This window comes from Camellia sinensis, chromosome 1, assembly GCF_055761805.1.
Source record: "Camellia sinensis isolate YWXY chromosome 1, ASM5576180v1, whole genome shotgun sequence".
NCBI lineage: Eukaryota > Viridiplantae > Streptophyta > Magnoliopsida > Ericales > Theaceae > Camellia > Camellia sinensis.
The window spans coordinates 12,978,347-12,994,026 of NC_138961.1; the positions used below are offsets into that span (position 1 = coordinate 12,978,347).

Here is a 15,680-nt window from a genome sequence, read left to right on the forward strand (position 1 = left end):
TGTAATAGTTTAAATCAATAGTGTAACGAAAAATATTATAGATTAGATATAATGAACTCATTATTTTCAAGTAGTTGACACACCACTTAGTGTAATTTGTGATTTTCTATGCTTTGAGCATCACGTAGATGACATCATATGGTACTCTAAGACTGTTTAATAATTTTCATTCAAAACACATCATTTATAAGCAATGGCATCTCTTTAATATTTTTCTGTCAAACAAAAATTAAATAGATTCTCTAATAATTTGTGCTGCAAGTGATGTGTTTTTATTTTTTAAAATTAAGAACTTTGATCCATAATTTTTGTGCTAAAATTGTAAAATTACATCATCATCTCACACCGAACTATTCCACACTATTATAGAATTTTGATTCGTTCTTATTAATAATGAATATGTAATTTTTTATGTTTAAATTTATCTCATAAAATGATTATTATTTTAATGTTGCTCTTGAATTTTTTTTAAATAAAAAATTATAATTAATAAGTATCTCTCAAATTTAATTTTCTGACTCCGCCACTGAGTGTAAACAATATTTTCTTTTTCCTCATTGATTTCCAATAGTATCCAAACAAAGGGGAAAAAAAACAAATAGTGAGAAGGCAAAACTACTGTACAAGATATACTCCAAAAAATTAAGATTACATCTCTAAATGACAAGTCAAAAGCAAAGATTACAACATAAAGCCCTCTGTGATACCATCAACTGGAGCTAAAAATCTCCAACAGGGTAGGCAAGAATTGCATCAATTAGATGATGTGCCAGAACTCTATGTTCACTGAGATGCTGGGGTAGGAGAGAATTCCAACTTAGAAAATTAGAGAGAGAATCTGCCCAATTGGGAGATCATAGTTATAGTTTAGGAAGGATATAATTTGAACAAATAAAAAAAAAATGAAAATAAACAAAAGAGGGAGTTTTTGTCCAGAGAAACTATAAAACAATTAAGTGAAGAGTGCTGTTATTAGTACTCTATAAATTATTTTGGACCCCCAACTTTTGGATAATTCTATTTCCACACACCAAGTATCTCACTCCACATCCTCTCTCAATACATACACCAACTAATTTTGAATGTTGTAATTTACTCAATGCACAACCCTTTTTGCCAAAAATATCCTTCTCTTTAACATTGAAACCCTAAACCAACATCCATTCTCTGATAGTAAAGAGCAGTTCTTCAAGCATTCCGGTAATGGCCCAGTGAAAAAAAATCTTCTTACTGCAAAAATGAAACATATGTATGAATTGGGACACACAAGCAAACAAATAATACATCAGCATAAAGATATTAACAAATCAATCCAAAAATTCACTCACTATGAAAAAAAAAAAAAAAAAATTTGAATTGAATTGAAAGAATATTTACCACTAGATCCTTTGTTTTTGGATGTTTTTTCATTGAGAATGGAATTCGTTATAGTAATGAAAATGTACACAGGAAACAAAATAAATAAATAAATAAATAAGAAGAAGAAAAAGAAGAAGAAGAAGTAGAAGTGAAACAGTAAAAAAAGCATATTGTGAATAGCCTTTTCAACAGTGAAAACAAAACTGTAATAAAAAGCTCTTGAAAACAATAGTAAAAAGCTCTTGAAAACAAATATATAAACAATGTATTAGGAAAATTCCCACTCAATTGGTTAGTGTTGAGATCAAGAGATCGCAATGAACTCAGATTTCCAAAACTGTAATAGCGGCGGCAATAGCGGTGGGCTGTAGCTAGGGTTAGGGTTAAGAAATTAGGGTTTTGGTGGAGAAGATAAGGACATTTTAGTAATTTTATTTTAGGACAAAATTGTAATAAAATAAATAAATCATTAAGTGTGTACACAGAGATAAGTAAGTGTGGAAATAAAATTTCTCCCAATTTTTAGCATTTTTTTTATTACAATAATAACCTCAAATAAAATTACTACAAAGGACATCACTAATTTTAGGACATCACATCCCATAATTAAATCTACACACTCGCTACATCATGAATTAGGCTTTATAAGAGCACCCACCTCCATTACCACCCATCCATTTTTCCCAAATTTACCCTTTAAAACATACCCACCCTCAAAACTTTGAAAACCCTTTAACGGCAATATTCCGGTAATAACCGTGACAACTATTTCTTAACACATTGAACGGTCAAAATTTTTAACGGTTTCAGAAGTTTTCATTTTTTCAAGTTCGGGAATATAGGTCTGGACATTACTTATTTGTTTGTGAAGATGTTCCGGAACAAATAAGTAATGTTCAAGAATGCAGATTCAAACATGGAAATTTCTTAACACATTGAACGGTCAAAATTGTTAACGTTTGTAAAAGTTTTCATTTTTTCAAGTTCGGGAATATAGGCCCGAACATTACTTATTTGTTCGTAAACACATTCCCGAACATAGATTATTTGTTTGAGAATGCAGGCCCGAATATGAAAAATTGTTAACACTTTCAACGGTTAAAATTCTTAACACTCGTCAAAATTTTATTTTTTCAAGTTCGATAGTTTCAGTTTTGAAGAAGCAATGAGAGAGAGAGAGAGAGAGAGAGAGCATACCAACTGTGACAATAGGTTTTGAAAAGGATGGGTGTTGAAATTTTACACGTTCTTCTTCTCCGTGGGTTTTTAAAAGGATGGGACTCTCCTTCTTCTTAGTGGGTTTTGTTAGGTTTTTTGAAAGGGAGATTTTTTTGTAAGTGTGGGGAGTGTACATTAAATGGGTGGAATATTTAAGAATAATTTTGGTATTATTTGGAGAGAAAAAAATTTTAAGGGTTTCAAAATTTATAAGTGAGGATCCAAATAAATGGAAAGTCTAAAATAATTTATGGGGAGCTAATAACACCACTCTCAAGTGAATTAGTACTTTTAGAGATTATAAAAATAAATTTTACAAATAATTTCCCATTTAGTTTGGATCAAGAAATAGCCAGAATGACATTTAAAATCATACCAGAAATGTTAATAAACAATTAATCCAGAAATAACAAATAAAATAAATTGTGGACGTATTCTTTTCCATTAAAAGAAGAGACAATTTTGTATATACAACATATCAAAGTTATCAATTAATACTGGGAAAAATTACAGCAGACAAAAAAGAATCTGATGTCTAAACTAACAAAATCCCCCACAATATATTACAAAATCAATCATGGGTTAACATATGTTAAGAAAATCACAGATTAAAAAATAAAAGAGAGAGGTGCCCACTGTTCATAGCTTAAGATTATGCCTCCAATCAGCATAAGAAACACATGCTCCTTGTCCTTGGTACGTTCTTTTCTTCGAGACCTCTCAAAAATGATCTAATCCCAAGATGTCCTGAAGCATACGTCATGAAAGATGCCAAAACTAGGCCTCCCACAAACATCAAGCCTAACCTGCAAGGAAGGACAATAAAGGGAGAAAAAACACCATCACTGACTCAATCACAAACAAAAGTTGCATAACATGGATTTTTAATTGCTTGCCCATCCGAGCAGTACTAAAATGCCGTACACAACACAGAATCTGGCAGCCATACCCAAACCAACAAAGAAGAAGAAAGGAAGAAGTACAAGTAAACGAAAACTGGATATAGCATACTCCAGCCCCCAAAGCAGAAAACAAAAGACACTGTGACCCGCAGAGAATTCATACAAATTTGACGCAAAATCTATGCAGAAAGATTACTTGCTGAAAGTTGAAAACCTAAGTATCCCACTACATGCACTTAACAATTATCAATTAGCAGCCCCTTAAAATATAGTGACACTTTAAAAAGTCTGAAATCTCCTCAAGATAACTGAACAAGCAGAAGAATGTAGTTCTGACATTCAACTAGTACAGACAAATTATCCCCAAACATTATTATTCTAGTCACTTAAAAAGGACAGTCATGTAGTGCTCTACTAATTTAGCAAAGAAGTTTCAGGTTCGAATTTATGGATTTTGTGAAACAAATGAAACAGCCTCATAAGCAGAATGCATGAGTAGTAAAACCAAGAGAAGTTCTTCGAGGTCAATAAATACAAGCTAATATAAGCAGGTTTGCTTAACAAGGGCAGAACCTGAAAGCATATAGATTTTCAAAGCATCATAAAATTCAACCTGCTCATCCCCAACACCCACACCCAAAGTGGAGCGGGCAGAGAATTTGGTTGTGCTTCCATTTTTGTTTGTTGTGTTTCCAGAAACCAAAAAATAAAAAATGAAAGGTTTTAAGAAGCCCATCATTTTCATTTTTGTGCAAAAACAGTTTTCGATACTTCAAACATTTATTTTTGGTGTTTCTTAAAAAGTAGATTGTTTTTAGAAAATTTTCCCAAAATAGTTTTCAGAAACAGTTCAATTTATCGTTTTCATTATGTTCCATATTACAAAAAAGAGAAATCCAAAAAGATGCAGGGAAATAGTATTAAAATCTTATGCTAACTATAAGCCCAAATGAAAAATAATAGGATATAACCATACAACTAATAAGACCAGTTAAACTGCAGATTATTAAAAGTTCTGAGATGCATGTTACAAAGATTCGACCACATTGTATTCAAGTAAATATGAAGTTCCATAATTTTCACCAAGACCATGAAAACCTAAATGAAACCCATTGTTTTGAGTCTTTTGACTGCAACTGAAGCCACACCCACAAACACAAGTAGGAATAAAGTAAATAATGCTCCAAATCGCAACCTGTAAAGAATTTCTCTTATTCAAATCAGTGACCACTTAATGCATAACAGTGATGCCACTACAAAACTAGTCATGCAAGTTACCTCAAGAACAGGGCAGTGATCCCCAGAAAACAAGGCAATGAAGGGGTAGCAACAGCCAGGAATGCCATTCCTAACCCATAATAGCATGTAGCAATGTCGCAAGAAGAGACCTGCCGCTGATGGCCTAAAACACATCACCATAGAAAAGTTGAAATAATTGGCATCAATTAAGGATGACCATGTACACTAAACTTAGTCATGTGCAAACTCAACCAACCTTTCCCAGAATCATAATCAACAGATTCAAGACGAGAAGAAACAGATCCCACTTGATATGCCTTCATCTTTCCCCACTGATAAATTAAGTGTAGATAACTTCCAAACAATAGGAAGAAGATCATGAATGTCCACTCATACATCAGAAGCATACCAGTCCATGGCATTACTTGCCGAGGGACAATCAGTAGTGCAAGTGCGAGGGATATAAAGGCAGCCACAAAACAGACAAAAACAGAAAGTCCACCCAAAAACATAGGCACCTTGAACTGCAATCGGTTTGGGAACTGCTTATGATCAAAACAAAGAATTTTTAACAAACATCAAAAAAAAAAATATTATGTACAAATGATTTATAAGTTTTACATAGCAATCTAGGGAGGGTTAACACCCATTTGCACCCCAAAGAAAGCATCATGATTCATGACTAATGGCTACTCTATGAGACAGCAAATATATCTCCATATAAATTTTATTAAAAAGGAATGGAGACAAAAACATAGATAACTATCATACACTTTTCCTAGAAGTTGGAGACTAACCTGTTGATCAGAATTAACTGTAGATGAAGAAACAGCAGAATAAGCAAGAATACCCCTAGACCTGAACTTGTAGTAAAGTTGCCTAACGTGATCACAAAATGAATGGATCTGCATGAAATCAAATGATTTCACCTCCAAAAAAGCAATTATATATCTGCCAAGTGTTAAAGAATGAGATTATAAGGAAATTGCTGACCTGAAGAAAAGATCGATAGTAACAGAAAAGTAAAGTAAATAACGGGAGCAGAAAAAGAAGTTTCACTAGAATTTCATCTTTAGGATTTTTGCCACCACCAGTTCCAGGAAGGGTTTCTTCAAGATGTTCCCTAGCATTCTGCAGCATCAGCAAACAACAAATTTATATCATTAGGTGGTGGATTTGTTGCATGAATCCTCTTCAACTGCATAAAAGAATGCCAGAAGTAAAGGATTGAGTGCAGAAATTGTGTAATTGGTTGGAAAGAAAAGAAACTGCATATGAATAACTGTTATGGAGTAAAATAAAAAGTACCTGCCAGACATCAACAGGTTTTAAAAGCCAAGATGTCCACCAATCCCATGGCTTAAGAGGGCCAAGTGTATAGTGAATAACACGAAGTTCTTTCTCATCCACCATCCACTGCATGTTAATGTATAAGAACATTAGAAAGTTCAATTAACAAATTTGATGCAAATCAAAGGACACAGTCAGAGTCTCATTTTTATGACGCTATGTCATCAATCTTATATTGACTGCAGCAATTATTTTCAGACTTATGGGAACCATTTTAAATAACAATTAGAAATACACCCATCATGATAATCAAAATATTTGAGGGTTGAAGCTCTATATTCAAACATGAACAGAAGTCAGATTTTAGCATAAGCATTCAAGATGAAGTCTTTATTGAATATCACATTGGATGATTTTTTAAAAGAAAAAAATAAAATAACATAGGACCTAAAAAAATCCAAATATATTTAATCAAACAACTTCAAAGGGAATGTCAAATTCATCCTTCACTGTTAAAGGTAAATCAGTATTACTATTATTACAAAACATAAGAAAGTTCATAAACACTATTGTCATAAAAGCAACAATGAAAGGCATCCTCTACCAGAGCTATCTCAGACAACTTCATAACTGGATTTTAATACAACCAGTGATCAAGATGAAGAAACAGAAGGCAGGTCCAGCAAATGAACCAAACTTCGATTTGATTCATGGTGTAATGGTATGGCTGCAAACCACATTGGTAGCAGTTGCGGGCAACATTCAGATTTAAAAGTATAAATTTATTCAGGCAACTTTACCAAATAGTAAAGAAAGCTAATGGTAATGTTAAAGGAAAACAAAAATGCATGGTATTCAACTTTACTGAAATTACAAATATATTAGTCTAGCCATGGTAATCAAGTACAAATAGCAGGTACTGTTTGAAGTTAAGGAATCATACCTTGTTTGCAAGCATGTAAAGGCCAACATCTGCATTATATAGAGTTGAGAGTCTCTCCATCTCAGGAACTGATCTAGAATCTAATACTTTCTGTGGCAAGTCTGGCTCAAAAACATGTGCATTAGCAAACCCTGCGTAGTAGGAATTAAGAAACCCCTGATCTCCTGTGACATAAAAAGGATGTCAGGTTTTATTTTAAGCCACATGTCTACTGTGCAAAACCTCAAAACCCCATGTTCCCTAGATCCTTGGTATAGAAGTAATTTCTGAATATGTTGTAATTTGTAATGACCAATTTAATTATTTAATAATAGGATTAGCCTAATATTCTCTATGTTACATGGCCTTGGGTATGAGTGCGCGTGTCCAAGCGTCAGACCTTCATATACCTAAGTCTTAATATGTACCCAAGAGTTGGATATAGGTATGGGGATGCCTCATGGACACTTGTATATATATTGCATATTGTAATATTGTATAATATTATTAGATAAGATGTTGCAAATTATATAAAAATGTAATCGAAATTAAATAGGATTAAGGGAAATTAATGAATTTTTATCTTTCATCCATGAGAGGATAGAAATATTGTTTTACTAGCAAATATGAGTTTCAGCTTCTTCAAACATTGTAAAAAATTTGAGGATCCAAGTGTCTAAATTGAGTACTAGTGTCGGACACATGTCCCACACCTTTACCCTTGTCATATCCGGGGAACAGGGGTACTTTGGGGAAATTATAAAGTCCATGTAACACAAAATCTACTTGACATTGTAAACATTCAGAAAGATAATACTCTTACTAATAATAGAATGCAACACTTTTACAATTAATTAATAAACAATAAATAACATATAAAAAGTGGCAGGCAACAAATATACATGAAGCAAATCTCATACCTCCAGTATAAGAAGGCAAAGTGTTTACTTCGGTCATCATGTCATTAAAAACTGTTTGAGATGGTTCCACAACCAGGACTCCTGAATTAAGCCTCTCTGAGTGCTTTAAGTTGGCACAGAATTTCCCACATTTAAACAAATCTTCAACACTCCTTACAACTATTGTATCAGCATCAAGATACACCACTGCAACAACCAAAGAACAAAGAGAGAATAAAAGATCAACACCATTTAGAATATCATAATGACGCAAAAAAAATAAAAAAAATTCCATTAATTGCTACTTCAAAGAAAATTTTGCTAAGAAAATATAGGGGTGCTAAGTGCCGCTCTGGGATGAAGCAGGAGTTTGCTTTGAATTAACTGCACATTTTTCATTTTCTTTCAGATGACAACTGAACCACTATTTCATAATTTTGGAAACTCAGTTGACTGGCTCCTTCATTGTTGTAAAGGAAAAGAGAAGGAAGAGACATGGTTGGAAGGAAATTATTTTTGTGGCATGTGGTAGCTGGGTAAAGGAGGTAGAAGAAACTGAGAAGCAAATCTCAGAACAAGAATGGATACCTAAGCAGCTGGAAGAAGAATGATTACGGGTATGTTTGGTTTGTGTTTGAGAGATGTGTTTTAGAGATAAAAAGTACGAAAAATTGTTTGGTTTGGTTTTTTTCAAAAGATGTTTTGGAAAATTATTTTGAGAGAGAGTTTTGAAAAAAGTGATTGATTTGATGTGTGTGAGAGAGAGATTTGTTTGGAAAATTTGTTTGGTTTACAAGTTTTGAGAAATTTTTTTGAAAAAATTTGTTTGGTTTGATTACTTTTAAAAACTTATTTGTAGAGAAAATTTCCCAAAAATTTTTCAGAAATACAAACCAAACGAACCCTGCATGTTCAGCAAAGATGCCAAAATTCCTTGCAGATGAAAAGGCTCTCACCCATCAGCACAGTGCAACAAAGGCAGCCCTGCCTGCAACTGTGCAAATGCTTTGGATGGGCACATGACACAAATGCAATTCAAGCAGGCAGCACTGTTATATACATATCCAATTCTAGCTCACGAATGAAATATTGAAGATGTGTTCCTATCTACCGATCCAAACAATGCCTGAATAATAATCAAGAACTAGAATCAAGGACCATGGGACTAAGAAGCAGTATTCCATCACAAAAATTCTGAACTTAAAACTTTTGAATACATACAAGTAAAATTGTAAAAATAGCACTGTAGCCAATTTCTTTGTGGTTTATAGAGAGCTAGGTTTTGATTTTCTTTTTGAAGCCAATGAGCATCCTTGTAAAGCTCAAAATCTAACTGAAAATGACAAAGAGGGATATATCTACTTCAGGAATTACTTTCATATTATAAAATTACTTACAAAAATAAATAATAAAAAAAAAAAGGAAGAAGAAGTTGTGGGACACAAGAAACAAAAAAGTGTCCTATTTCTCTTTTCACTAGGCAAAACAGATTGTTCATCTGAGCATAATCCAACCAATTTGCTTGGTTGATAAAAGTTATTCATTTTCTCTTGGGCCTATGAACATGGATATTTGTGATGTGATGGTTTGTGATTGATGAAATAGTATTTTGTATGTTGAATGATGCTTAAATTATAGATTGAGTGGGTTTTTCATGTTGAATTAGTTATTTTTGGTTGTTTATGGATAAAAATTAACATAAATATATATTATTCATATTTTTTTTTTTTAAATTGTTGTGTCTGCATCCATGTTGCTTAGCTTGAGGAAACCAAAAGAATTAGAAAAAGAGATTCCACATTTTATTTGGACTTCCTGTCCTCGATTTTCTTTGCAACTGAAGAAAGAATAAGAGAAGTACGTTACCTTTCTTGTAGTTGGTCATATTGAATATTTTTAGCTTTGTGTAGACTCCCCAGAACCTTTTTGGTCTAATTTGATTAGGATTTGCCAATAAACTAATTAGCTCCACAATCCAATCATCAGCCTGCACATATAAAAACCACCAAAACCCGTGCAATGTTAATGTGTGTGTGAGAGAGAGAGAGAGAACTACATGAATTGAATCTATATAAATTTTTAGCCAAAACCAACTACTCAAATCATGAACCCATCAGGAATGCATTTCAAGTTCTCATCATGCTGGGTTAGATTAAGCCATACTTTGTTTCTTGCTTTTAAAAGCAAGGTTATACTTCAAAATGGCCAACAAAATTAAATTTATAGAAAGCATAAGGAAATAACATAAGTTACAACTTGAAACCAGATATTATTAGAAAAAGCAACAAACCTCTCCTCAACTGATTGAAGTGAGTTTCTTATGGATTTGTTCTAATCTTAAATCCAAAATAACTTAACACAAGATTCAAAAGAAAAATTCCCTCAATTTTCTTAGCAGCGAAATAGAGAAAATAACTGGTAATTTTAATACTCTAAAGTCCACAACCTCTACCAGCTGAGCAACAACTTCATATTCATAATGTCCTCTCTGTTTGGCAAGTAAGAAAATATAGCAACAGTTCAGAATTTAAAAAAACGGATTCTCTTATTTATTACCACGAACTAACTGGGGACAATGTAAAAGAAATCAAGATCAAATTTGATTCTCTATTCTTTTTCTAAATTCATTACCAACCAAACAAAGCGAGCAGAAAATCTAGCAACACTTCAGAATTTAAAACCTTATTCTCTTATTTATTCCCACTAAACCAAAACCTGCCCGCGAACTGATTGGCAATGGCAACAATATAACTAAAACAATATCAAAATTGATTCTCTATATTTTTTTCCCCTAAATTTATTCTTATGAATTTGTTCTAATCTTCAAACCAGAATAGCTTACCATAAGAATTTTTTTAAAAAAAAATTGCCTCAATTTTCTTAGCAGCCAAACAAAGAAAAGAACTGATAATTACTAGTATAAAGTCCACAACTTCTACCAATTGAGCAACAACCCCACATTCTTAATCCCCTCTCTGTTTGGCAAGTAAGAAAATATAGCAATTTCAAAATTATTTATTCCCACAAATCCAAAACCTGCCCAGCAACTAATTGGGAACAATGTAACAGAAATCAAGATCAAGTTCGATTATCTATTCTTTTCCTAAATTTATTGCCAACCAAAAATGTAAAGCAAAACCTGCCCACGAACAAGTTCAAAATTGATTCACTAATTTTTTTTTCCCTAAAATTTCCTTAGCAACCAAACAAACAGAGGGAGCAGAAAAATTGAAACCTGGAGGAGCTTCGTGGCATAGTCCGAAACACCATCAGAGACAAGAACAACCATGTCCTTAGTAGATCCCGTGTCCCGAATCGACTTCCCGAGAACTCGAACACCCAGTAAGAACTCATCGCCGTATAGAAGAGTCACGTAAGCCTCGTTAGAAGACTGACGAACACAGATCGCATGCTGAAGCAGAGTGAATAGAAGCAAAAACCCTAATCTCCAGTAATTTGGTTTCATCGCAAAGTGAACCGAATTCGAGAGAGAGGACCTTGGGAGAGGAAGAGAAAGTTGAGATTTTCTCGAGAAAAAGGTATCGAATTTGGCTCGAATTGGGAGGGTTTAGGGTTTGAAACGCATTTGAATTTGAATATTCGTGTACCTTGTCTTTTTCGTTGAGGTCGTCCCTGTCGTCTCTGAAAAGTGTCCCCAACTTCCAACTGGTTTTTGGGAAAATTTACACAACCTCCCCTTCAAATTAAGAAAAATACACTATGATGGTGTTTGGGAAGTGAGTTTTTATGTAGATTTTAGTAGATGTACGTTTTTATGAGATAAAAAATTTTTGGTGTTTGGGAAGATAGTTGGGTTTTTATGTGGTTGGATGTGATGTTTGTGAGAGAAAAAGTGAAATGATTATGGGGTTGGATGTGATATTTTGTTTGGATGTGTTTTTTTTGGTTTTGCAAAACTTTTGTCTTTTAGTGGAAAAAATGAGAAAAAAATTTGGGAACTTGCTTCCCAAACACCACCATGTTCAATAAAGAATAATGATTTGTCCCCTAATTTACGCAACCTCCCCTTCAAATTAAGACAAATCATTATTTCTTCTTCTTTCTTCTTCTTTCTTTGTCTTCTTCTCTATTTCTAATTTAAAAAAAAAATAAAAAATAAAATATTCAAACGACGAAACAACGTCGTTTCGCCAATTAAGGGGATTTGGGGGCTGAATTCGAGCTCTCTAGCACGGTCCAAATTACAGAACCTCCCTTCAAATTAAGGAAAAAAAATGGGTAAATTACACTCACCTCCCCTGAGGTTTCTAACAATTACAGGAACCTCCCCAATAGTTTTAATAATTATAGAAATCTTCTTTACTTTTTCTGACATTTCAAGATTCCCCTTCCCATTAATTTAAGTCAAACGGTGCTAACTTTGTTGTGCTTAATACCCTTTAATTGTAATTTACCTATATATTAAATTATCATTTTATTTCTCACAATTTTTTTCTTTTTTTTTTGCATCTACTTGACTTTGTATTTTTTTTTTTCCACTACAAGTTTTGAACTTTTATAAGTTTAAAAAAAAAAAAAAAAAAAGCAACCACTAATGGAATTAAGAAAGAATGTCCATATTTCTTATTTGAATTAATTTTGAGATTTAATTTAATAAAAATAATTTAAATGAAAGAAACAAAGATGGAGATATAGATTTTAGATGTAATAAATAACAAATTATTTGAGTACTTTATTATTTTCAAATAATTTATTTCTTCAAGTAAAATTCTATTCTAATTAGAGGTAAGAAATGACAAATTTAAATAGTTTATTATTCTCAGATAATTTCTTTATCTTTCATTCCCTATCATCTAATTTTAATTTATTGTAACGTGATTAGATTATTTTTCACTTTTATATTTATTTTTAAAAATTTTATTATTAAGGTGAGAAATATTGACTTTTTTTTAATGATAATTAAAATTTGAGAATAATATAGGATTGTGAAAAGATAAAATGATAATTTTTTTTTATATATTTATGAGGAAACATTTGGTAATTTTTATAAGTCAATTTTTTTTTATTATAAATATGAAATGTTATTATGTTTATTTTTCTTTAAAAAAATTTAATACACAAATATGTTTACAAAACAAAAAAAAATTTCATGTTTCGTAAGTTGCTATGGTATTGGGTGATGCTAGTTAACATTGATGAAAGAGAAAAAAATTGAGAAAAAAAACATAGAGAAGAGAACAAATAATAATAATAATAAATTATATGGTATTGCTATTTGCTGCAGTGACACTATGAAAAATGAATGAGAAAATAAATAGAAAGAAAAATGAAAGAAATAAAATAAAGAAAATGGAAAGAGAGGGATAAGTTCTCCAAATATGTATTTTTCATATAGAAAAAAAAAATCAAATACCTATATATATTTTTAAATTTTTATTCAAATTCTAATTTCTCAAAATAATTATTTATAAAATTGGTGGTCTTTTTAAAAAATAAAACATATTTTATACTTTGTTTCGTAATTTTCAAATGAATGATTGTATTTAATCTAGTATAAAGTTTAATGGTGATCAATTTATTAGCTCTTTTTTTTAAGATAAGGTATTGTTTGGTTTTTCTATTATATATATGCTTGTCTTAACAATTTAGAATTTTTTTTTTAAATATTGTATAATTTGTTTAATATTATTAAAATAATGTATGTGTCTTTATTAATTTTTTATAAAACCTCAAGGGAGGTGAGTGAAATTTACTATTTGAATATATAAGGGTAAGCTTAGAATTTTTTACTCATAGTACATGATGTTAGCATGACATCATCATATTCTATTAAATAAATTAATAGAAGATTACGGTGGGAGAATCTTAATAATAGTTTCAAAAAAAAGGGTGATTTCTGTAATTATTGACACTATATGGGAGGTCCTTGTAATTGTCAGAAACTTCATGGGAGGTGAGTGTAATTTACCCAAAAAAATTGATTCCTTCTCCTTTTTAATAAGGAAAATAATATACAAGTCCACTTTAGACCCATTTATAAGATCTAATGATGTGCAAGAGCATCTCTAATGTTTAACCTTTTTTTTCCATCAAATTTGAGTAAAATCTTCATCTGATATCACGTGTTCCAATAGAGCAATCTGAAATTTTATAAAACCACCGATCGACCGGAAGGACGACCAGGGGATGTTCGGCCGATCGACCGACTAGTGTAATTTTTCCACAAATTTTGTAGGAAGGTGGTCGAACAGAGTAACAATCGGACGACCTACCGGAGCAATTTATGCAGAAAGATTACTTGCTGAGGATGTCTTGCACCTTTCAGCAATTTACTATGCATAGCCGTTGAGTGGTGACCTACCGGACGACCAGCCGGATCTCCCCTCGAATGACCACCTCAAGGCAAAAATTTGTAAAAAAATTACATTGACCGGTCGACCTCCCAGTCGACCCTCGGATGACCACCAAAGTTGACTAATCAGCTTGATCAAGAAACTCTCAATTTGCTTGTCCAAGCACTCAGTGAAAAGGGATTCACACACAAAAATCAAGATGGAGACACATACTGCTTTAATAACTGGTTTACTCAGGAAAAGAAACTTGATGAGGCTCCTCAATTGTTGGGAAGTTGCACGTCTAGATAAATGGTCACCAAGCTAAAGGATTGTAAAGCTCTTTGGGGTTGTTATGCCATAAAGGACTTCTCAAGGAAGTACTCGAGCTTTTTGAAAGCATGCTGGTGGCACATCCTCACACAAAATTGCATACTTGTCATGATGTCCTCAAAAAGTTATGCAGCACAGGGTTTTACAAGCACTGCACATGCTTTGGTAGAGAAGCTTCAAAAGCAGGGCTTTGTCTTGGATCACATTGCCTATTGTCATCTTATAAAGCGTTTACAGTTGCCGGTCGACCAGCCAGATGTGCGGTCGGTCATCTCCCTAGTCAACCTGTGTTTTGATGACATCACCGTCGGAGTGACTGATATCAGATAGAAGAATTAATATTTTTTACTTAGATTTAATGAAATATTTGGTGAATTGTTAGAGATGCCCTTACTAGTATAATTTATTTATTTAAAATGGAGTGACTTTTAAGTATGACTATAATTTTTTCAAATATCGTTGACTATTTTAATAGGAAAAAAAAATGTAAATAACAAAAGGTCTTAAGGAAAAAATCAAAATTTTTTCTTTTTTTTATTATTTTATTTGTACCAAATATTTTTTTTATACTACTATTTTAATTAATTTTTCTACTTACTATATACCCACTAAGAGCAATCGCATCAGGCTCTTTACAATAGCTTTGAAGCTATTATAGAGAGCATCAGCATCAAATCCTTCATCTATCAGCCTCAATAATTTTTTTGTAAATTAACGTTTTGTTAAATTTGCTACAGTAACTCGTCCGATGAGGCGAGCAACTGTTCATCGCTAAACACACGCGATTTGGGTGTAACCGAACATCCGCCTGGAAGATCGGCCAGACAACCGGTTAACAACAATTTTTTTATTTTTTTTTACATTTCCTCCAGTTTTACCTTTTGTAAAACATAAGAATTGTTTGGTTGATAGCTCATCAATTTTTTTATAAAAAAAAAGAATAACAAATATTTTAATAGGATTAAGTTAAAATAGAGAGTTTGATGCAGTGGGTGACTAGCTAAAATAGAAAAATAGCTTTTTGAGTTATAATTTGACTGAAATTTTGAAGAGGTTGATATTGATGCTTTAAGACCATCTCCAACGTTACATCATATTGAGGATCAGATGTGAATTTAATGAAAAAAGCCATTTTTTCTCTCTCCAATAGTTTCACCAAATTGATATCAAATTGAAAACAGAGCAAAAGTTTCACCAAATTGAAGATGTGTTGCACCTTTCACCA

At 32.3% G+C, this 15,680-nt stretch overlaps 1 protein-coding gene and 1 long non-coding RNA gene across 4 annotated transcripts; one reads left to right on the plus strand and one right to left on the minus strand.

Annotated features, from left to right (window-relative positions):
* Positions 1 to 2,991: 2,991 nt before the first annotated feature.
* Positions 2,992 to 11,527, minus strand: LOC114294391 (inositol phosphorylceramide glucuronosyltransferase 1). Of its 3 annotated transcripts, none has more exons than XM_082871879.1 (10): positions 11,065 to 11,527; positions 9,696 to 9,816; positions 7,851 to 8,036; positions 6,952 to 7,115; positions 6,027 to 6,134; positions 5,712 to 5,849; positions 5,516 to 5,623; positions 4,975 to 5,260; positions 4,758 to 4,881; positions 2,992 to 3,383 (listed from the first exon to the last, which is right to left on the minus strand). In XM_082871879.1, the coding sequence occupies exons 1-10, from the start codon at positions 11,293 to 11,295 to the stop codon at positions 3,242 to 3,244; spliced, it is 1,608 nt and encodes a 535-aa protein (XP_082728005.1). In that variant the 5' UTR covers positions 11,296 to 11,527; the 3' UTR covers positions 2,992 to 3,241. The 3 variants fall into 3 exon arrangements, with proteins under 3 accessions (XP_082728005.1, XP_082728011.1, XP_082728003.1); XM_082871885.1 differs by having other exon boundaries at positions 4,975 to 5,242; positions 11,065 to 11,525; XM_082871877.1 differs by having other exon boundaries at positions 4,975 to 5,263; positions 11,065 to 11,525.
* LOC145791527 (uncharacterized) lies at positions 3,748 to 4,104 on the plus strand. Its single transcript, XR_014331156.1, has 2 exons — positions 3,748 to 3,887; positions 3,954 to 4,104. It is a non-coding gene; the product is annotated as an uncharacterized LOC145791527 (long non-coding RNA).
* Positions 11,528 to 15,680: the final 4,153 nt, after the last annotated feature.